This window comes from Macaca fascicularis, chromosome 7, assembly GCF_037993035.2.
Source record: "Macaca fascicularis isolate 582-1 chromosome 7, T2T-MFA8v1.1".
NCBI lineage: Eukaryota > Metazoa > Chordata > Mammalia > Primates > Cercopithecidae > Macaca > Macaca fascicularis.
The window spans coordinates 58,159,968-58,184,205 of record NC_088381.1 but is presented as its reverse complement, the minus strand read 5'-3'; the positions used below and the strand labels follow the sequence as shown (position 1 = coordinate 58,184,205).

The following is a 24,238-nucleotide window of genomic DNA, read 5'->3' as shown; positions in this document are numbered from 1 at the left end:
AGAAATTCTGCTCAACAGGGATGTGTTCAGAGAGAAGGACAGGGATGGTGAAGAATTTGGAAACACCTTATACAAAGAATGGTCAAGAGAACTGGGAATATTCAGGCTGCAAAAGAAATGATTAGGTAAGAGAATAATTTAATCTACTTCACCCAGGATGTATTGAGGCTCCAGTTCATGTTAAGTTCTGTAGGGAATTCAAATATGAACAAGACGCCACCTCCTCTGCCCTCATGGAGCTTACTAACCAGTAGTTTCCAAATATCTGATGGGATGTAAAGTGGAATGACAGCAGGGAATTAGGACTGCAGAGAAAATTAAAAGACAGACCGGGACTTAGGAGAAAACACTGTTCTTCCTAGAAGGATTCAACTGTTGATATTCAAATGTTAATTCAGTTGATTCATTCAGTTAATGCATTTAAACAACATTTATTGAGACTAAATGACGATTAATAATATTAAAAAATTACTGACAAAGATAAATTCAGGGTTCAGGTGGCTAGCCACCTGGGAATTGGAGGGATTTGCAGGAGAAAGGAGGAAGCAAGACAGGGACCATATGGTTAGAGGTAAATTATTATTTCCCTAGAAATGAGGTTTATTTATTACATTATTCAAATAAACACAAAAGCTAAACAAACGTAAATTGCTAACAGGCTATGAAACTATATCAAGAACCTACGATTACAACCAAATTTTGCACTTGACATTAGCATTTTTTTAAAAAAGAACTTAAAAAGTCTTGAATCAAGTATGAGTTAGACTAAATGAGTAGATCCTATACTTCTAGATTTCATATTCTTGCAAGCTGCCCCTCTCGTCTCCCCCTCCAGTAAAAACAGACAAATGGTTTGGGTTGCCAAATAAAATACTTTTAAAGACTATTTGAAGAACAAAAAGCAGGAGAGGCAAAAATCTCACAATACTGGACCTGCTAAATAGATTTGGCTTCAAGGATCTACCATTGTTTTCATTTTTCCTATTTTGCTGTGGATAAGTAAAAATGTCTTCCTGCACCATGCACTGGCATGAGGGATCCACTGGATTACCTCAACTCTACTGTCCCTTCCGAGGATCATCTGACTGTATACTATAATGGTTTCCCTAGCAATAGAGGGGCTAAAACCTTATAATCCACTCATAAATATAATTGTCTTTACAGGACACAACATAAGTAAGCAGAGACCATGCCCCTTCATCTATCTGGCTATAATTCAAGAAGACAAAACTTCAATGGAGTGAAAAGAGAGGGGAGGGATTTAAGATGATTTCCTTTATTAATGGCATCTTACACTAGAGATCCAATCTACCAAGAAACCTACAGAGGCTCTGGACACAACTGTAGTTCTTCTATTGCCAGGGCCCTCTCATTTTAGGGTTAAAGGGACCTTTTTACTTTGTAGAAATTGTGGGGGACCTACAGACTAGCAAGAACCCATGAAGCAGAGACATTTCCAACAAGATCACAGGGCTTGTCTTCAGTGGCTGTCCCTGTGGTCTAGAGACAGAAGCATGTCAGAGCTTAGTCTGGGATTAGGTCAAAGAGCCTTTACTGAGAACTGCCAAGGACCAGGCTCCTGAGCAGCTAGTTATAATCAACATCCTTTATCCCTGGAGTATGCACAGCTCCAGGAAACCACCTGCAATGATAAGCCAGACTCTTGGAAGATAAGAACCCCCTTCTCTAGTTCTTAGAGTTAGGCACGTTGCAGAGACTCCATAAACACATCAGACTGACTTTTAAAGATTCTGACTCCCTGTCTAACAAGATGCAACTCAGTAGGAAAAACTGGTCCTTGTTTAAATAATCAGGAATAAAATGTTGCTCCAGATAATTTAATACAGTTTATCACGGCTTAAGAAAACAATTACAGTAATGTCCATAAGCAGACTATAAGAAATAAAATTGAATTGCTCTGAATTTTTTTTAAGGACAAATAGGGAAAGACTATGTTGCTAGACCGTTTGGACACATGGCTTTATTTAGACTGACATAAGCATTACAAAGCAAATGACAAAAATGACTACTAATGGCAACAAGTTAATCCAGGCAACTGCACACTGAAAACATGTAGAAGTCAAAAGAAATACATCGAAACCTTGCACTCACTAGTTAACAGCCATGTGGGCAGCACAGAACCGATCTTAGGAACCAAGAGAGTGTATGTGAAAGTGCTTTGAAGATCACAAACCCATTTAGAAATAGGTGGGATGCTATTCTTCAACTCTTTGAAAGCTGTCTACTACTATAAATTCATTCATATCTTTCCCTCATTCCTTTCAGTTTTTAAAAAATGTATTCTATCCAACTTACATGTAAGCCCTTTGCAAACACTTACTCATTTACTGTAAATAACAATCCTACTATATTCACAATTATCATTTCCCTGCTTTACAGAAGAGGAAACTAAGGCACAGAGATTAAACAGTGCAGGCAGGATTCAAACCCAGGTGGTCTGGCTCTACTGTCCTTGTTCTTAACCCAGGCCCACCTACAGTTATCCAGGTTTCTGTTTACTAATCCTCAGCCATCTTCCTCTGAACAGAATCAACAATAAAAAATGGTAAAGCAGTCAGAACCACCCAATCCAAATGGTGAGAGGAATCTGAATGGCCATTGCAATTCTTTCCTTCCTTTCAACTGATTTCCAAAGACACAGGAGAAATTTTATGTCATCAGCAAACAGACAATATAGAATTCCATGAGGAGAAAACCTCTCTAGGGGTATATAAAGTAATCTTTTAAAATGCAAACTGTGTATTTTTATTTTTTACTGCAGAATATTATACCTAGCACTTAGCCCAACACCTGACCTGTATCAAGCACTCGATTTGTTGAAAGACTGCAATTTCTAAGCATTTTAATTTATTGTCATGCTCAGATACTGTATTTTTGAGAAAAGAAATCCAAAAATATATTAACACTATGAATTGAGAACGCTGGTGTCTAAACTTTTAGTCATGCATCCTTATTCATAAAAATGAGAGCATGTGCTCCCGATTTGTGTGTGTCTGCGTGTGTGTGTTTTAAAACACTACAAAATCTACAGAAATTGAAAACACATAAAAAAAAAAAAAGAAAAACAATAAATATTAAGCCAAAATATAAGTTACGGTGTCATCTTTCTGTACCCCTAATGCAGGTCTTGAGCATTTTCTAGATGTCCACCCCTGCCACCTTGGAAGACTATGCATGTAGTGAATATTTTCTAATTTTAGAGCATGGGCTCCAGGGTCAGGCTGCCTGGGTTCAAATCCTGGTTCACCTTTTAACGTGGTGTGACCTGGCACAAATCATCTATCCAGGTCCTAAGTTTCTGCATCTGTGAAATGGAGACAACAGTTCGTACCTCACAGATAGGTGATGATTAAAAGTACATAATATGTGAAATGTGCTTAGCATAAAACAGACATTCAAGGAGTGCTGGTTACACCAGAACTACAATCCAATGCAAACTGCCTACTTTATAAATGGAGACAGGCTGGACATGATAGCTCACGCCTGTAATCCTACCACTTTGGGAGGCCGAGGTGAGCAGACTGCTTGAGCCCAGAAGTTAAAGACCAGCCTGGACAAAATAGCAAAAATCTCTTCTCTACACAAAATACAAAAATTAGCCAGGTGTGGTGCCCACACCCGTAGTCCCAGCTACTCAGGAGGCTGAGGTGGGAGGATCACCCGAGCCCAGGAGGTCAGCGGTGTGATGAGCCATGACTGCGTCACTGCACTCCAGCCTGGGTGACAGAGCAAGACCATGTCTCAAAAAAGAAAAATAATAAATAAATAAATATATGTGTGTGTGTATGGAGACAATGAGAGACTATAAAACTATCCAGGCCACACAGCTGTGTACCTCAATTTTTTTTGTTTGAGAGGGAGTCTTGCTCTGTCACTCAGGCTGGAGTACAATGGCGCGATCTCTGCTCACTGCAACCTCCACTCCCAGGTTCAAGCCAGTCCCCTGCCTCAGCCTCCTGAGTAGTTGGGATTACAGGCACCTGCCACCATGCTCGGCTAATTTTTTGTATTTTTAGCAGAGATGGAGTTTCACTATGTTGGCCAGGCTGGTCTCAAACTCCTGACTTCGTGATCCACCCACCTCAGCCTCCCAAAGTGCTAGGATTACAGGCATGAGCCAGTGCACCCAGCCTGTACCTCAATGTTAATGAAAGCCATTGTTCTCCCAGCTCCAGACCAGTGCTCTGTTTACAGCATACCACTAATTCTGGATAAATGGGACACACTCCTGGAGTTCCCTATCTTTCTTTCCATTTTCCTTTCTAAGACCGATTTTGGGGGGGAAAAAAAAAAACCAAGACCTCGGTGGCTTTTCTTTGGTAACTATTTAATATTAAATTTATCCACAACCTCCCTTAACTCTACTCTCATAGTGCAAACCATATCCCAAAAACGGCAGGACACTGTTACCATGGCACACCAAGGAGAGCTTGGCTCTGCAGCTGGCTCATCACTGTGCCTGAGAGCTGCTGTAGGTGGCAAGAAGACACTGCTGGGAAGTTAGAGAGCTATTATTTGTGCTCATTTCAATGCATGCACATTTTTCCTTAAAAAAAAAAAGACTTACAAAGTAGTAATAATAGACTGCGGGTGGTGAGTGGAACTGTAGATGCTGTAAGAATGGTGGAATGTTAATAGTTGCTGTAGTTGATGAGACCGCCATGGAATTGATGTTAATATTTTCCATACATTGTATACGATTTGAGATTTTTCCATTATGAAGTTTTGTTTTGTTTTCAATAAACAACATGGCAAAGTAACAAAAAGACAGCAAATGCACAGGTCTCATGGATCCGAGGAGATGAAGCCGATAGATAGGCAGTCAGTAAAACTATAGATTCAGAAAAAAATTGTTTGAATTCTGCATTATTTTCATTATCAAGTGACACTTCAAGTATAGGCATATCCTTCAATCATAACAACCACAGTCACTTTTCCCAAGTATTATGAAAACATATTAGAATGAGATGGCTGTCGCCGGGCGCGGTGGCTCAAGCCTGTAATCCCAGCACTTTGGGAGGCTGAGGCGGGCGGATCACAAGGTCAGGAGATCGAGACCACAGTGAAACCCCGTCTCTACTAAAAATACAAAAAATTAGCCGGGCGCGGTGGCGGGCGCCTGTAGTCCTAGCTACTCAGGAGGCTGAGGCAGGAGAATGGCGTGAACCCAGGAGGCGGAGCTTGCAGTGAGCTGAGATCGCGCCACTGCACTCCAGCCTGGGCAACAGCGTGAGACTCCATCTCAAAAAAAAAAAAAAAAAGAATGAGATGGCTGTCAATCCACATACGGAGGGCTGTACTACACTGACAGATGGACACATTCCTCCCCAGCACATGACAAGAAGAGCAAACATTCCCTTTCTCCTCTGAGCACTTCTATTACTCTTCCTGGACCTCACCCACAGACAGGTGAGGCTGCTCTTATGAAAATAAGCTTTGTCTTCTATACAGAAGTCCAGGCAATTGAAGGATCGATGGCAGGCTATTTCCTGGGCCCAGATGGCTCCCTCTACCCCTCCTTGGCTGGGCTACACATTCACACCCATGCCTAGAGAGGAACCTCAGCAGGAAGCTGGGGCTGCACCAGCCACCTGACTGATGCCTCCATTCCAAGAATCAAAGGAGATGAAGGCCCCATATCCTGAACCTGAAAAGAAAGAGCTCTCAATACAAATCCCACCTCTTACAGTGATTCTACCCAGTCCTTCGACACAAGAACTATTGTACTGGGCTCCGGGTGAGTCTGAAGAGTTAGACACTACGTCTGTCCTCAAGGAGATCACATTCCAACAGAGGAGTCAGGTACAGTCATCAGTAACCAAAGGACCCAGGGATAAGGGCTAGAACAAAGGCATAATCTTAGAACTATGGGGGCAGAGAACGGGAAGTCTGTCTTGCTGGCAAGGGAGAGATATGAATGGTGCAGGAGGGCTAATGGATACCAGCATCTGACGACTGCAGAAAAGCAGGTAAAGAGCAAAGAAAGGCTATGGCATTTTTCTTCCTTCATAAATATACAGGCAGCAGTCTTTCATTCTACCTAGAACTTTTCAGAAAAGAGTTGCAAATGAAGGGACAAGTCCTGAGAAATACAGACTCCAATTGTTTGGTGTGTTAGTTAGCTTTGCAGTTCTTTAGCAAATGTAAATAAGAGGATAACTCAGAAATAATACAAGAACAGGCTTCAGAAGATCCAATGCCTGCAAAAGTCCCCAAGAAATGGGTCCCATTTTCAGTTCAGAGAGGAAATACAGGGAAACAGACAGGCAGCAGGCATCATGCAAATTAAAACTGTAATCTTCACCACACTTAATCCTGCCAAAGTAATTATGGTTCTCTCACATTTTACAAATCAAGAAACACTAGTCCACACCGAGTCAGTAGGAGGGTTTTTTTGGGAAATAATCTAGTGGAAGCCAGGAAGCATGCAGTAATGACAAGACCTCTGGCAAAACTGCAGTGCATAAAGCCTCCTATGGGAAATCACCTGCCTGTAGCTGCCTGGGGCTGCTACAGCAAGCATGGAGCTGTCCTGCTGCTCTTCTGGGTGCTGGAAAGAAATCTTGGGGGAGGCCGGGCGCGGTGGCTCAAGCCTGTAATCCCAGCACTTTGGGAGGCCGAGACCGGCGGATCACGAGGTCAGGAGATCGAGACCATCCTGGCTAACCCAGTGAAACCCCGTCTCTACTAAAAAAATACAAAAAACTAGCCGGGCGAGGCGGCGGGCGCCTGTAGTCCCAGCTACTCGGGAGGCTGAGGCAGGAGAATGGCGTGAACCCGGGAGGAGGAGCTTGCAGTGAGCTGAGATCCGGCCACTGCACTCCAGCCTGGGCGACAGACCGAGACTCCGTCTCAAAAAAAAAAAAAAAAAAAAAAAAAAGAAATCTTGGGGGAAATCAGCAATCACCCTCCAGCCACAGAAAGTGACCAAAGAGCCACAACCCACAACCTGATGTCACAATCTGATGTCAGGATGCTCTCTCCTACAGAGAGAGACCTGTCATTCAGTGATTCATGCGAGCATCTGATCCACAACACTGCGTTCTTTTAAAGGCCACCACTGATCAAAGATGCTAAGAAGCCAGATGAGCAGAGCGCCTACAGGGTGATTTTGGCACAGAAGCAGAGGTAGGTCGACCCCAGGAAAAACTGCCAATTCTTTCAGGTTTGTTTTTGGCTTAATTGCCTTTCCTTCTCTGAAGGAAGAATTTCCAAATTTATTTCTAGCCCAGACCTCCCTCCTGAACTCCAGACTTATATTCTATTGCTTACTCTACATCTCCATTTAAAGGTCTGATGAGCACCTCCAGCTCAACAATACTCCTGATCTATGCGCTGCACCACAATCCTGAGCCACTCACAGCCCTCCCCATCTCAATCAACAGCAATTCTGCCAGGCGTGGTGGCTCATGCCTGTAATCCCAGCACTTAGGGAGGTGGAGGCAGAGGCAGGAAGATTGCTTGAGCCCAGGAGTTCCAGCCTTGACAACACAGTGAGACTGCATCTCCACAAAAAGAAAAAAGTTAATAAAACTGAGAGAAAAAAAAGAAAAAAAAATCAGTCTCTGTTTCTAGTTTTCCTGTTTCTCAAGCCAAAATCCTTGGCGTTATCCTTGACACTCCCCTTCCCCACTCTGCATCAGCAAATACTGTTGTTGGTTCTGCCTTTAAAATACATCCAAAATCTCACCACCACTGTTGCTAACACTCTGGTCCAAGCCACCAGCATCTCTCATCTAAAATACTGCATTTGAATCCTAATTGGTCTCTTACCTTCCTCCCTTGACATATCAGCTCCTCCAATTTGTCATTAACACAGAATGATCCTTCTGAAATCTAAGTCAAATCATGTCACATCTCCACCCAAAGCCCTCCAATGGGCATTTCCTGCTGTCAAAGCCAAAGTCCCTGCAATGGTCTGCAAGGCCCTATTTGACCAATGCCTTCACCCCTCCCCAGTTACTCTCAGCCCTCATCTCCTACTACTCCTCTTAGTCCTGCACCCGTTACTTGCCCTGCTCTAGCCCCCCGCTGGCTTCCTCGATGATCTCTACATCTGCCAACCATGCCTCATCTTAGGACCCTGGTCCCTCAGCCCATTTCTGCACATAGCTAATCCCTCACTGCTTTGGGCTACGTGTCATTTTCTAAATGAAGCATATCCTAATCACCCTTTAAAAGTTGCAACCAACCCATCCAGTCTCTTGCCCCAATCCAATCCCCTTGCCCTGTTCTGTGTTTTCCTCTAGCACTTATCATATTTGAATAATAAACTATCATTCACATAATCATTATGATTACTGTTTTTCATGGGCACTTGTGAAACAAAGCTTCACAAGAGCAGGGGTTTTGTTTGTTTTGTTCTGGAAGAAAGCCTGGCCCACAGTGGACACTTAATATGTTTGTTAAACACGCAAATCCAACAGGATATGAGGTACGTCAGAAAGGAGTATTTCAGAATTCAAAATCCTGGAAGCAGAGCATTCCAGATGATCACAAGGTACGAGATGTGGCCACAGGTGTGGGTTGCTGCAGAGTTGTGCAGGGTGGAGGAGGAGAACAATGAGGGAGAGGCCGGGAAGTGTGAGGCGGGGCTGCTAAACAGGCTCTCAACAGCCCAGGATATTCACACTACACCGGATGAAAGCAGGAGATCCAGGGGTAAAGAAAATGGCGATCCAGATGCGCGAGTCTTCGAGGAGTACGCAACTATATCCTGGAGGCCAACAGCTACCAATAGCTTTTTTATTTTATCTTTTTTTTTTTTTTTTTGAGACAGAGTCTCGCTTTGTTGCCCAGGCTGAAGTGCCGTGGCGTAATCCCAGCTCACTGCAACATTCGCCTCCTGGGTTCAAGCGATTTTTGTGCCTCAGCCTCCCAAGTAGCTGGGACTACAGGCGTGCACTACCACACCTGGCTAATCTTCATATTTTGGGTAGAGATGGGGTTTCACCATGTTGGCCAGGCTGGTCTCAAACTGCTGACCTCAAGTGGTCTGTCTGCCTCGGCCTCCCAAAGCGCTGGGATTACAGGCGTGAGCCACCGCGCTGGGTTCCAATAGCGTTTTTTAAAAACCTATATATTTATATTTATAATATATACATATATTTATAAAAGTATACACTTACTGCTAAAAAATTTTTGAAACCACTGGTATAATATAAACTGCAAGTTGCCCAATGACTACTCCTGCTCCAGCAAAGGAGATTCACAGAAACTTCCAAGGAGCAGGTAGTATTTTACAAGCATGGTCACTATGTGGGGTCTCCAAGTGCCTCCCTCAGGAACTTCATGTTCCCAGGTTCCTAAAATACAGACAACTCACCCTCCCTAGCAGGCCTGCAGTTTTAAAATGATTGTATCTGGGCCTGCTCCACAACTGTTCTCTCAGAGTCTTTGAGGACGGGGTCTGGCATCTATTTTAACAAGGCCTCCCAGTAATTCGTACACTAAAGTTTGTGAACTGTTATTACCAACTTACTTATTTATTTACTCAACAAATATCCAATGAGCACCCATTACCCACCAGGCTGCACTGGTCCAGGTGCCTGAGAGGAAGAAGTGAGTGAAGCTGACCATGCAGAGTTAAGCCTGCTCCCTATACTGGAGAATTCAGGCTTAACTCACAAAACATATGGACAATTCACACCTGTAATCCCAGCACTTTGGGAGGTGGAGGCGGGAGGATTGCTTGAGCTTAGGATTTCGAGACCAGTCTGGCCAACATGGCGAAATGCTGTCTCCACTAAAAATACAAAAATTAGCTGGGTGTGGTGGCACATGCCTGTGATCCCAGCTACTCGGGAGGCTGAGGCATGAGTCACTAGAACTCAGGAGGCAGAGGCTGCAGCCTGGGCGACAGAGCAAGACTCTGTTTGAAAAAACCAACAAAACAAAACAAAAAAATAGAGAAGAATGTGAGGTGGGGAGAATAGGCTACTGTAGTAATTCCGGGACAAGCTGTCAAGAGCCTAGAATAAAGAAAGGAGGAGAAGGAAAACAGAGGAAATAATAACAGAAACGTGTGGCTGACTAGATATTCAGATGAAGAAGAGAGAGAGACCACAGAGGACTTTGTGACTTGGAGCCTGGATAAAAGGAAGAGAGTGAGAGAAGCACGAAGAGCTGTGCTGACAGTGCCCAGGGCCCAGGCGTGGAAGGACTGTCCCATGGGCGCAGCCAGAGGCAGCTGGAACCCTTGCACTGCAAGCTCCCACTGAGCTTCAGGGATGGAAACAGGAATTGGAAACCATGTATATTTTTAGTTTAATACCTTCTTAGGCTTTTTATGGTTTTCTTGGAATTTTTAGTAGGCAAAACTAATTTATTCCAATTAAATATATGATGATGTTGGGGCTCAAAAATGGATATCCCCAAATACAGTACTTTGACAGGCTGAGCTGCAGAAGCCTCAGGAAGCCTCTCTGCCCCTCCCCACCAAAACTCTGACCCTCCCAAACCACAGCATGAAGTTGTTCTCCAAAGTTCCCTTATCTGCCTTAAGTCTAGATTACGCTTGTCCAACCCTTGGCCCAGGATGGCTCTGGATGATGTGGCCCAACACAAGTTCGTAAACTTTCTTAAAACATTGTGAGATTTTTTGCCTTTTTTTGTGGGGGGGGTGCTCATCAGCCATCGCTAGTATTAGTATATTTCATGTGTGGCCCAAGACAATTCTTCTTCCAATGTGGCCCAGGGAAGCCAAAAGATTGGACACCCCTGATCTAGATCCACCAAAGAAAAAAACAATGACTTCTGGTGCCTTCTGTAAGTTTTTATTAACTGAACTCCTACCACACTACTGCAGGAAGAAAGACTGCAGTTTGTCAACACACCTAGACAGACTTTTGTCACAAACCACTGTCTGCCCTGTGGATCCAACAGACTTTATCTCAGGCCACCATATGTTCTTCAAGTCCATTAAATTCCCCTAAAAATCATTTACCATCCCTCTAAAATCATCCATACTTTCCCACTTCCCTTTCCCCTAAGAAGTAGGGCATATAAGAAGATGCATCCCCTCAGGATATTGGGTATTCTGTAATTTTTCTCCTGTGCACACAGATTTATTTATATGCCATTTCTCCTATTAATCTGCTTTTTATCAAGTGGTTTTTCAGCAAACCTTCAGCACACAAAGAAGTTCTCCCTTGGCCTCTACAATGGCATGTTCATTTTTTAACATACTTATTTTATCCAGTCTAGTTGTACACTATAAAACATGCTTCAAAGTGATTAGCATGCAAATCATCCTTTCCTAATAGTTATATTAAAATTAAAATAGTATAAAGTTTACACATTATAAGGACAACAGTGATAGTTAAACATCACAACAACAATCAAAACTAGAGAAACTGAAATACCCTTGAGTTATTTCTGACAATAGGGATAAATCAAATTATTTAAGTGAGATCAGCACACAAAAATCATGTTCTGGTATCGTAGACCTTTGCAGGCCATATAATCATCACTGCACAGGGTTTAGTTATGTCCATGACAATCTCTAAAAACAGTCTGAGATTAGGTAAGAATTCTCATCTGATTATCAATCATAATCACGGAGATTTTAGCTAGTAGATTTATATTTAACATCTGGAAACTCACTTTTTGTGGGTATATTCTGAACACAGGCTCCTTTACATTTTTTCCCCAAAGTAACTGCCCAGATTTCACTGTAACCATTAAAAAATGTAAAGTGAAGGGGCAAACTAATCATCAGTACTGGTGGTTCTCTTTGCTCATTTTTCCTTCGGAAATTTAAACAGTGCTCTGTTAACAAGTAAGCTTGAGGTTAGGCTCCTCTCTGCGATTCAGCAAGTAATTGACAGACAATGGTTAACTATTCGTCTGAGCACTGAATCTGAATGACCTAGACTTCCTGGAAAACAGAGGTTTCCAATTTCACCATGGAGCCATGGTCCTTTAACACTCTTAAGTGAATCAATAATGTGGGAGTTATCAATGAGCTCCATTACACAGAACTGTGAAAATGCCACATGAATCTGAGGTGCAAGGCATTATGGGAGCATTCATATTTTAAAAGGAAGCTTGCTGTTCAGGTCCCCTGGCCAATTAGGAAAAGGGAAGGTTAACTCTATCTATTAAGGATCGTCCCATAAGTAAAGAGCAACCAGAACATCTCGAATGGTGCACACAATACAAGCTTTTGCCTTCTGGTCCTTGCCATCCCTAACTCTGCTTAGAGAAGTCTCTGATTCCTGCCCAGCTCCAAAAAGCTAAGCCTGGGAACTGCAAAGTGGAGGGAGCAAACCAGAAATGGTTTGCAAAGTAATTGTAGGTGTTGGATTACAGGTAGGGTTTCCTCGCCTTTAAAGATCTCCCTTGGGGATATAAACACCTAGGTAGATGAAATGCTATCAGATTTAAAATACTAATGCATACCACTCTCCAAAGCTCTTGAGGCCACAAGCAACAATTCCAAAGAGACTTTCCCCTTAGCTACAAATAAAACTAAAACACCTTTACTGTTCCTCCACTTCCACACCCACCAAGCTAGGCTTGACCTGGGTATTTGTATCTACACAAAGTGGGACAAGAAGCAATTTCTTTAACACTCCTTCTGATCTAAGCACCTAGTTTTCAGCATGGTCTGAGCATTTGGTTATTACAGCTCTAACAATTTTATCGATAATCCTAAATGACACCAAACTCTTACTATGTGGAAAGCACTGTGTTAAGCACCTGACAAGGTGGTTGCAGCTATTGTAACCATCATCATCATTTTAACTGAGGCTCCAAATGGTAGAAAACTTGCCTGAGGTCAAGCCGTTAATCACAGGCAGGACCTAAAATCAGGTCTGTTGAACTCTAAAATCTATGCTCATAACCACACACACACACACACACACACACAAATCATAGGGAGCTCAGAACTGCAGGGAACATTTCTCCCCAGGTTACCCTTGAGACAACCTTGCCCATGTGACTCTGACATAAGACCCAGAATCAGTTCCGGTTGTAAACCCTCTAAATGAAGAATTAAATCATTAAACCATTTCACGCCAGGAACCTCCAACCCAAGTCACATAGAAGTCCGCTGGCACCATCAAGTTTTGGCCGTCTTCCCTCTCTTGCCTCTTTTCTCCTGCCTTCTTCAGCTGATGTCTGGCCTGACCTCTGCTGCCCCACAGGCTGTTCAGAATTATGTCTGCACCACAGATCACTTCTCATTAGCAGTCCCATAGCCCCACGGTGGATGGTGTGTCCGCTGCAGGACAGGAGACAGCAGAGGCAACAAAAGGGAACAGACCTATTTTTCTATAGCCTTTCACTTCCAGGCTTGGGATGGGCATCCACACACACGTGGTCTCAAAAAGGCAATGACGTCACCACTCTACTGACCTGGTTTAAGGAATTAATTGTAGTCTATTCTTCAAGGTCGATGATCTCTTGTCAGACTGAGCTCTGTGTCACACAGAGAGCTCAGTGGAGAGCAGTGACAATTCCATGCAACCCTCCATCCACAACTAGAGGAGGGGCAGGAGCCTGACTCAGGAGGCACAGAAGTGACAGCATCCTGGGGTGTCCACATGCTCACCCGGCCACAGCCCCCTTCTCTCAGGACTGCACCCTCCTGCAGGCTCCAAGGAGGTGGCTGCATTTCTTACACTGCTTTAGCACCAGCCCTCACTAACCTGGGGGTACAATCAGATAAAGCAAGGATGGGAACTGAGCGCATGAAGGAGGCCAGCTGCAGGCAGCCAGGTCAGAGCAAAGCTAGGTGGGGTGGGCCTCAGTGATGTGCAGCGAGTGTGAATGAGGGAAAAGATTTGAGTGTAGAAAGAGCAATGGGACAGGCACGTGGACAGGAGATGAGAGGAGCCAACCCCGGAGAGAGGCAGCTGGAGAGAGAGAGAGGAACGGGGCAGGAGCTTCAGGCTCCCTGGAATCTCGCAAATATGAATGTGATGATTTCTTTTCAACGACTGCCCCTTCACATGGTTTACTCTAGTGGGTTCCTGGCCACCAAAGATCTGTATCTGAAGCCATCTACAGCACTCTCTCCTCATCCACTGCTTTGCTTTCTGCAGTTTCAGCTATCCACGGTACAGAACCAGATATTCTGTGAGACAGAGATCACATTCACTTAACTTTAATTATAGTGTATTGGTATAATTGTTCTATTTTATTATTACCTATTACTGATAATCTCTTACTGTGCCTACTTTGTAAGTTAAACTTTATTGTAGCTATGTACATATAGGAAAAAACATAATGTATACCAGATTTGGTACTCTCCAAGGCTCAGGCATCCACTGGGGGTCTTGGAATGTATCCCCCACAGGTAAGGGAGGATAGCTGTATATAAATGTGTAAAAAATCTTTTCTAACATTCCATTTTTTCAACTCTTAACAAATTATAATCGGGGCTGATCTTAATATACTCGCTGGCTCTTGGACATTTCTAGGCTAGTGTGTCTCAACTCTGGCTGTGCGTGTGTACACACACACACTCATATACATAGCCTGCACACTTAAAAAAAAAAGTCTACCTAGGAGATTCTAAAGTACAGCTAAGGTGGAGATCCCCTGCACCAGACTGAATCCACTGTATTTCCCAATGTAGTCAAGAAAAAGCAAGTTCAAAAACATTAGGTGCTTTCCCTAAAAGTCACGAAACACAGACTTACCAGAAGACACCTCAGAAGTCATGCAGCTGGATGACATTTCATTGTTTCAGGTTTCAAACAGTGGCATGTGAAGCCCAAAAGTGTGAAGTGTCTTGTTTAAGAGGGCTGCTATGGTTTGAATGCTTGTGCCCTCCCAAACTGGTGTTGAAATTTAGTTGCCATGGTAACTGGATTAAGAGGTGGGACCCTTAATGGGTGATCAGGCCATGTGGACTCCACTCTTATGAACAGATAATGCCTTATCTCAGAGAAGCTTCTTTATCAAAGAGGGAGTCTGCGCCTCTCTCCCCTCCCTTGCTTGCCCTTTGGCTTTTCTGGAGCAAGGCTTTGAGCAAGAACCTTCCTCCCGCCTTTGGTTCAAGAAGCCAGCCAGGAAGCAGAGTAGTCATCATCAGACACCAAACATGTAAGTGCCTCGATCTTGCATTTCCCAGCCTCCAGAAATTGGGAAAGAAACCTCTTTCTTTATAAACTACCCGGTCGCAGGTCTTCTGTTACAGCTGCACAAAACTGGCATAGTGAATCAGTGGGAGTGCCGGAGTCAGAACTAATTTTCCTAGTCCAAAAGGTTTTGTTTGTCTTTTTTGAATCACATCTTTTAGATGAAATTAGAAAGCCTATTATTTAAAGCAGCTCTAACAAAAAAATCACTCTGTTATCCAAATAATAATCTCCTAACTGTATGTGTTGAGACTCTGGATTCCTGTACCTAGGCTTCTTAAAGTAGAGCAGATTTATAGTTTCAACACCAGCCTAAGCAAAATCCAGTACAGTGGGTAAAGCTGCTATCAAAATGAACAGTGCAATTCCTAAAGCCAGATTTTGGAGTCTTATGTGGGATTATCAACACTGAAGAGAGCTGTTACTAAATTTGGAGACAGAGTGAGGAATAGAAGCAGTAATATAAGGTAGGGAATTAATAAGAAGCAGTAAAATAAGGTAGAGCTTAAAGGGAAGCTCTAAGTAATCTCAGGCCCGTATGATTTAAGTGACTTTCGCAGAGGAAAAAAAATGCTCTTTACACCAATATGCCATGGCATCATTAGAGTTTTAAGACTTGATTTTGGTTTTTGGAGACAGGTTCTTGCTACGTTGCCCAGGCTGGTCTCAAATCCTAGGGTCAGAGATTACAGGCATGAGCCACCATGCCCAGCTAATTTATTTTTTGTAGAGACAAGGTCTCACTATGTTGCCCAGGCTGGTCTGAGACTCCTGGGTTCAAGCAATCCTTCCACCTCAGCCTCCCAGTAGCTGAGACTACAGGGAGGTCTCAGTGAGGCTGTGTCACCGTGCCTGACCTAAGACTGAATTTTAGAGAAGACTGAGCCTCTAAGAGTGCCCTAAATGAAAACAACTGTGCTCGGAAGAGAACACATTAAGGAGTTATTGCCCATTAACACAGAAAATGAAGTCATCTGCCACATCTTTGCAACTGGATTACTGGAGAAAAGCAAGGCCCCTCAAAACAGAACCATGGGTAAGTAAACTGTGGTGAGAGGAGCGTGAGAGCTCAGATTCTGGTACTGATAAAGAGAGAAAACCTGCAGAACCACACAGCGAAGCAAGCCGGAAGAGCCAGGTATGGCAAAAGAGCACTTGGAAACAGGCTGAAGGTGGACCAAAGAGAAGGGCTCTGAGTGGATTCCCAAAATGGTCTGTGCCTACTTCAATTTCAACAGGTCTGTTCTTAAGAGTTACATTCTTCCTGTTCACATACTGGCTGCCTTGAATTGCAAGCCAACATTCTATTTCCTTGCTAGAAAGATCACTGTGCTTTCCCCTTATGTCAAACAGTATTCATAACATTTCTGTTTTTCTTTTTTCTCTTTTTTTTTTTTTTTTTTTGAGATGGAGTCTTGCTCTGTCACCCAGGCTGGAGTGCAGTGGCGTAATCTCGGCTCACTGCAACCTCTGCCTCCCGGGTTCAAGCCATTCTCATGCCACAGTCTCTTGAGTAGCTGGGATTATAGGCACCTGCCACCACACCCAGCTAATTTTTGTATTTTTTAGTAGAGATGGGGTTTCACCATGTTGGCCAGGCTGGTCTCAAACTCCTGACCTCAAGTGATCCGCCCGCCTCAGCCTCCCAAAGTGCTGGGATTATAGGTGTGAGCCACCACGCCTGACACATTTCTGTTTTTCTGTTCCCTAATCAGTCAAACTCAAGCAGAAATTCTAAGCTTTCTTCCCTTAATGGCATCATAGTATTCCCTCTGAAAACACTGAGAACAAAGAAGTTAGGTTATTAACTTCAACATGTCCAGGAAAGTAACATGCTACTCAAGGAGAATTCCACCCTGAGACTGCTGGCCATGAACACCATTCACAATCAACAGGTGTTTTTCAAGGGTTCCACGACCTCAGAGGATGCCACTACAGTTTTGCTGTGACATGGATTTTCCAATTATGGATCCTGTGAATCACTGACACAAAAGTTATAAAACAGCAAATCATAGTTACGTATTCAAAATGCCTCTGAAATCTATTCCATCCTTCTACAACAAAAAGAAACAGCTTGCGATTAACGATACTTCAAGAGTATGTAGTACAGGGTCTGGCACAAGCAGAGCATAAATAAATGTGTGTTTAACAGTTTGGGGTTTTTTGTTTGTTTTGTTTTTTGAGACCAGGTCTCGCTCTGTTGTCCAGGCTAGAGAGCAGTGGCGCAATCACGGCTCACTGCAGCCTCAAACTCTGGGGCTCAGACAATCCTCCCACCTCAGCCTCCTGAGTAGCTGGAACTACAGGCACACACCACCACACCTGGCTACTTTTACAAATTTTTTGTAGAGATGGGGGTCCTAACTATGTTGCCCAGGCTGGTCTTGAACTCCTGGGCTCAAGTGATCCTCCTGCCTGGGCCTCCCAAACTGCTGGGTTTTCAGGCACGAGCCACCACACTCAGCCTATGTTTAATGGTTTACTGGTCAAATTAAGGAATAAATGAAATATTAAGTCTTTTGTAATTTGCCTTTTGTACTAAAGGCACTGAAAAGTCTTATTTTCTTCTCTCTGCATCTGCTTTCTCTGACTGTATCAACGTTTTCTGCCTACATTACCAAATGCCTTTCTCCTCCACAGCTTTTGTCACCAGCATCAAAAAGAAGGATCAAAGATGACTTCTGTGGATGGCATCAGCAAACACTGATAACAAACTGAGTTACAAAGGTCTCACTCTCCTGTTTCTCCATTAAAATATTTCAGCTAAAATACTCTGCCTCCTTTACACCTCATTCTTTGGGCTATTTGCTTGTTTGGGTTTATAGTTTCAAATCAGTCTGATTCACTGTCTCTTGAGTCATGCTGCCACTTGTGCACACACAGTCTAAAACTGCTCAGCCCTAAGAGAATCCCCTGGAAAGATGTGTGTTGAGGAGGCTGAATCTGCCTACTCCCACCTTAACCAACAGGCAGCCTTTCCTGCAGATTAATCACTTCACTTCCCCAACTCAAGTGACAACAATATGCTCCAATAAGGTGACCCTGATTCTCAGTGTCCTTTCCACAGATATGTCTAAGTAATTTCAATTCATTCCCTCAATTGCTTGTATTCACAACATACTTATATTACTTATCAGTAATGCAAACATAAAACAAGTCTTGATCTTGGGGCTCTCAGTCATGCTCAATGAGCTCTCCTCATTGTTCATGCCACTCTTCCTGGCTCCTTCAAACCCTGCCTCTCCGCTACACTCTTTTCAGTAACTTTTCAAATGTTTAAAATAATCATCTATTGGCCAAACGGCAACAACCACCTTTCTTACCAAATTTACTTCCTCCTGAAACCCTTACTCTGGATTACATGCCCACCTTAATACTCATCATCTGGGGGGATTCACTGTCTTTATCCACGCATAAGGGGTCTGCATACTGGTAGTATTTACATCTGTTTCGAGGGCTGGACAGCTCACTCTAGCATGCGTAGGAGCTGGCACAGATAGGTAGTGGGATAAAAGATGTAGAGACATACAAAGGATGTGTTAGTATTGTTTTTCTCTTCAATACGGACCTTTCAGTGTCACAAGAACACCAATACAATGAACACAAAGTGGATCAGGCCTCAAGCCAATACATCTGGCCCTTTTTTTTGTCTATGGTTGTACCAGTGGATATTAAACCCTGAAGATAAAATAAGATCCAAGTACCTGTAAGAGTCCAACTTAGGAAAAATTAAATTTACCCCACTTATTTATGGGACACCCATTATGTGCAATTCACTCAACAAATACCAATGAGTGCCTATTATTTTAAGACACTGTGCCAACTGTCAGGAATAGAGAAGACATAGTGTCCCTGCCCTCAGAGATCTTTCAGTTTAATGGAGATACAATTAAACAACAGATATAGCAACACTGTGATAACTCAAGCAAAGGGGCCAAGTACCAGGTGCACAGGGAACACAAAGAGTGTCCTAATCCAATTAAGATCCAGTCAGGATCCATTGTTCCTAGCACAGGAGAAGAGCAGATACAAAAGGCTAGGTGTGAGCAGAAGAGTGGAGCAAAATCCTGAGTGTGGGGCTTTGGGGCCTGCAAGGCACTGCACCTTACAGTCCTCCTGGCGGAATAATCTAACTACAGAGACGGAGATGACTCAGAACAAGGCAAGTTCTCCAATCAGTGTCCTGGGGAGTGTGGTTAACTAAGAGGGCAGGAAAGATAAAGATTCCCAAAGAAGACATGGGGGATGGCCGGTGGAAAACAGAGTCTCACCCAGTAACAAAAGAATGGGTACATGGGATGGAAGGCATTCCTGCCATGCACTGACCTGAATTAACCTGTAAAAGGACAGAGAATAGGGTATGTTCCAGGCAAGTAAGAGCAGAAGAATCATACTGAACAGCAACAGGAAAGTGGTTGAGGGGCTGACTGGCTTCAGAATTAGGTAACTCCTAAGTCAGCAGAATAACCAAGACACACAAATGCACCTCTTGAAGAATCTGATAAATATGACAACCGTAGCAATGGTGCCGTGGCAAGAGTACTAAACTGGTAGTCAAGAGACCTACTGCTGATTTGCCGCCAGACTATCCTCCTGTCAGATGAGCTGGGTGAACGTGAGCAGTGTCCATACATGAGTTGGGAAATAAATTTAGCAATTCACAACCATCATTCTTTTTTCTTTTTTTATAAAAGTGAAATAGGCCGGGCATGGTGGCTCACAGCTGTAATCCCAGCACTTTGGGAGGCCGAGGCAGGAGGATCACGAAGTCAGGAGATCGAGACCATCCTGGCTAACACGGTGAAATCCCGTCTCTGCTAAAAACACAAAAAATTAGCCAGGCGTGGTGGCGGGCACCTGTAGTCCCAGCTACTCGGGAGGCTGAGGCAGGAGAATGGCGTGAACCCAGGAGGGGGAGCTTGCAGTGAGCCAAGATGGCGCCACTGCCCTCCAGCCTGGGCAACTGAGCGAGACTCCGTCTCAAAAAAAAAAAAAAAAAAAACAGTGAAATAAAACAACATATTCTGCTACGTGTGTTGCCCATAGAAAAATTACTGTTTTGTGAAGCATTAGCTTCAGGTATGTAGATACAGACGTGTATGTGTGCTTGATGAAAATGTAAAATGTATTTCTTACTGTGAGGTTGCAGTCAAAACAGTTTGAAAAGCACGAGACAGGCCGGGCGCGGTGGCTCAAGCCTGTAATCCCAGCACTTTGGGAGGCCGAGACGGGCGGATCACGAAGTCAGGAGATCGAAACCATCCTGGCTAACACGGTGAAACCCCGTCTCTATTAAGAAATACAAAAAACTAGCCGGGCGAGGTGGCGGGCGCCTGTAGTCCCAGCTACTCGGGAGGCTGAGGCCAGAGAATGGCGTGAACCCGGGAGGCGGAGCTTGCAGTGAGCTGAGATCCGGCCACTGCACTCCAGCCTGGGCGACAGAGCGAGACTCCGTCTCAAAAAAAAAAAAAAAAAAAGAAAAGAAAAGCACGAGACATGAGGATTTGTAAGGTTCCTTCAAATTCTAAGCTTCGCATGCAGCCTTTAAATTCTAACCTATTTTACAGGTGAATAAATTAACTTAGATATGAGTTGTGGTATAACATTAAATAAATCATGGGTACTCTTTAGACATCCCATTAGATAATTCAAAATTATCCAAAACAATTCCCCTTAATTCAACTGATATGCCATCAGATAATTCAACATTATTCAAAACGACGCCCCTTAATTCAACTAAATATGACTAAAAAAAAAAGTCTCCAGGAAATAACTACGCTCCACGTCTGCTGTAACACAGACACACCTGTATATTTGGGGCAAAGTGCCAGTCATGTGAAAGGCTTTCACTGTAATGCAAACATGCACACACAGGAGCAATGTTCTATGGAAATTCTTTAAATATCTACTCAAGGTAGCATTTTCATGTTTCAAATTTTAAAGATCTAATGCCAAACTTATTTTTAATACCTTTGCCAACAGCAAATTCTAGCAAGCTATCGACTGTGTGTGACACATACTTTTGAAACCCTTTACTGGAACAGGTGGCTTTTAACTACTTACAGAGTCTGACCCAATGCATCTGCATATGATACATTCTCATCTACCTAAGCCACTTTCGAAAAGCTATAATCCCAACGAGGGCATCCCCTTCAGGACTTCAGGAGGGCATAAACATGCAACATACAGCAAATACTAAGTACTTCCCTGTTGGACAAGCCATTTTCCCAGACAGGCAAGGAGTCACTTAGGAACATATGCTTGAGTACGAATGAAAAAAAAAAAAAGATCATTAACGTTGGTGATGTGCATAAGCCAAGCAAACGGGTTTTAGATAAAAACTATAGAAGGGTCCATGGCGACAATAATGCCTGGTGTACTTCTTCTGGGGACTCTTTCATCTGAAGAAATCAAATCTCATCATAGACATGGCCTCAGGCTATTTTCACCATCACTGCTATGAGGCAGGTCAGAAAGGTCACAGATACCCAAACTGGAGCACAAACAAGTAACCTGACCTGCCCACGTATCAGACTTTTGTCTAATTGTGAATAAAAGTCACGTTTTTGGTTTGCTTCTTATAAAACAACCAGGTCTAACCCCTAAACCATGCCCCCAGTCTGTGCCTGGCTCACAGATGGCCCACCCTAAACACTTTTCAGTCCTTCTGTGAACGCTAATTCAAGGTCAGAGATTTCCCAGCCCCTGTAAGATTCGAACTTATATGGAGGCCGTGTGGAAGATGCCAGGCCCATAGCTACCAGCTAACTTCCTGCCCCACAGTGCCACTACTCTGCCCCACCAGGAGGCAAACTCCCCGCTCCACCCGACCCTCCAGCTGCCTCCAAGGCTGCCCAGACATTGTCCTGTCGGCACTTTACAACCAGAAAGTCTTTCAGAAGCCATCCTGTCTCACCCACTGACTTTACAGGGAAGGAAAGTGAGGTCTAGAAACCCATGTGCCTTGCCCAAGGTCACTTCAGCTCGTGCAAACGAAACACAAACCAAGTTGTTTCTTTCTGCCTGGTACTTAAGCACCCACACGCTGCCACTAGCGGTGACCGAAGCCACAGAAGACCCAGCCGGTAGGCCGGCGGCACCCAGGCGAGCCAAAGCCGGCAAAAATCCTCTGAGTGCGAGCTCTCCAGGAGCCTGAACGCTGGCGCGGCTTTTGGAGAAGGTGGGAGCAGGCCAGGGAGAGACAAGAAAAGCGAATTTACGGCGGCCAGGGGGCTCTCTGCTGGCCCACAGTCCCGGAGGAGGGGACCCTGTCCCGGCAGGCCGCCCCAGGGACCCCAAGAGACCTCCACCCCGCCTCCCCAGAGCTAGAAGCCAGGACTGGAGAACCCGGCGGACTCACCGGGTGCGCAGCGCCTGCCACGCGGCGTCGATGTCGGCGTAGAGGTTCTTCTCCGAGGGCTTGCCCGAGCTGACGCCGTAGCCCGAGTAGTCGTAGGAGAAGATGTTGCAGTTGATGCGTGAGCCGAGGCCGATGTAGAAACTGCACATCTGGCCCAGGTCCACGGCGTTGCCGTGCGAGAAGAGCAGCGTGTAGCGGCTGGAGGGCGCGCAGCGCACGAACATGCAGCCGAGCCGGTTGTCCCGGGCCGTGCGCGAGAAGAAGACCTCGACTGCGTCCAGCTCGCGCTGCGAGTACTGCCAGTCGGCGCGCTCGCTGAGGTGCAGGCTGCACGCGCTGGGCCCCGCGCCCGCGCCCTCCTCGGGCTGCTGCGGTGCCGGCTGGGCCGCGGCGGCGGCGGCGGTAGCCTGGGCCGGGGCCGGGGCTGGCGCGCCGGGGCCGCGCTGCTCCGGCGCCAGCACCGTGTAGGTGGGCTCGGGCGGCAGGAAGGCCAGCTTGGCGGCGATGCGGCTCGGGCAGGGCGGGCAGCAGAAAAGCCAGCACAGCTCGCCCAGCGAGAAGCCGTTCATCCTGGGGCCTGGCTCGGGCATGGGGACGGCCTGGTGCCCGCCGCCGGCCCGGCTGGCTGGCTGGCCCGGGAGGACGGAGGGCAGGCGCGCGGCGAGGGAGCGGGCAGGCAAGCGCGGAGGGCGGCTGCAGCCCGCCCGCCCGGCGGCAGGAGGAGGCGGAGGCGAAGGAGGGCAGGAGGCGGGGCCGGCCCGGCGGGCGCGACGCTCGGAGCCCGGGCGGGTCAGCAGCGGCCCCGGAGCCCAGGCGAGGCGCGGGCGGCCTGGGCCCGCGCGCGGCACACAAAGCCGGCGGCGGCGGCCATGGCCGGCTCGTGCGCGCCGCCCCCCCCGCACCCGTTCCCGCTCCCGCTCCCGCACGCCCGCCGCCGCCACTTCCGGGTTACCGCGCGGCGGCGCCCCCGCCGGGACGCGGCGCAGGGCTGGGCATCGGGGCGGGGCTCCGCGGGCAAGGGCACGGGCACCTTCCCCGGCCTGGGAAGCATGTTCTCGACCTGCGGCAGACGGGGTCTCCCAGGCGGCTCCGGGGCCCAGAGGAGCTGGGCGCCGGGGCTGGGGGCTCTGTCCCCGGACAGCTGGGCGGATCCGCAGAGGGGACCCTGGAGGGGGTGCATGTGTCCCGGGGTGGACCGCTCCCCTCCCCTCCCCCTGGGATTCCCTCCCCCAAATCCAGGTTTCTTCCTTGGATGAAGGTTCTTGGGAATCTACTGAAAACGAAACTAAGGGGTGGACAAGAGTTGGAATGTACCCGAAATATTTGGCTTTCTCGTGTGTGCTGCTTTCTGAACGGCTCAGTACCAAAAGTTCTCGGCACCGTAAGGGGTACCGGGGTTGTGGGATAGGGCGGTCATCAGTGTGTTTCCTATTCGGAGAGGCTGTTTCTGTGTAGGTAGCAACAGCGTTTCCTTTCTAAGAGCATGGTTTTACCCTTAGTACATTTCTGTACCTATACAAGTCAGCTGTTAGAACAGGAGGGTACTGTATTTAGCAACAAACCATGTTGAGGTTGTCATTTCTAGTCCCACGTGTGGCAGATTTTCCGGTAGTAAGTATATACTAGGTATCCTTTACAGTGTTTGTGTCTCTAGAGTTGTTTTGGGTCCAGGATTTTTAAGTGGTCTTAGTCATGAACGATTCTTATACTGCTTTAAATCCACTGTAATCTTGGCAGCCACCTTTACATGATTTTTCGAATATAA

At 45.6% G+C, this 24,238-nt stretch overlaps 1 protein-coding gene across 1 annotated transcript in view; it reads right to left on the bottom strand.

Moving 5' to 3' along the window:
• ABHD17C (abhydrolase domain containing 17C, depalmitoylase) overlaps nucleotides 1-23,371 on the bottom strand; it is a 62,215-nt gene extending 38,844 nt beyond the window's left edge. Inside the window, exon 1 of the mRNA XM_045395894.2 lies at nucleotides 22,474-23,371. Coding sequence (XP_045251829.1) covers nucleotides 22,474-23,063 — 590 coding nt within the window. The 5' untranslated portion in view covers nucleotides 23,064-23,371. The remainder of the gene's footprint in view (nucleotides 1-22,473) is intronic.
• Between the last annotated feature and the right edge of the window lie 867 nt (nucleotides 23,372-24,238).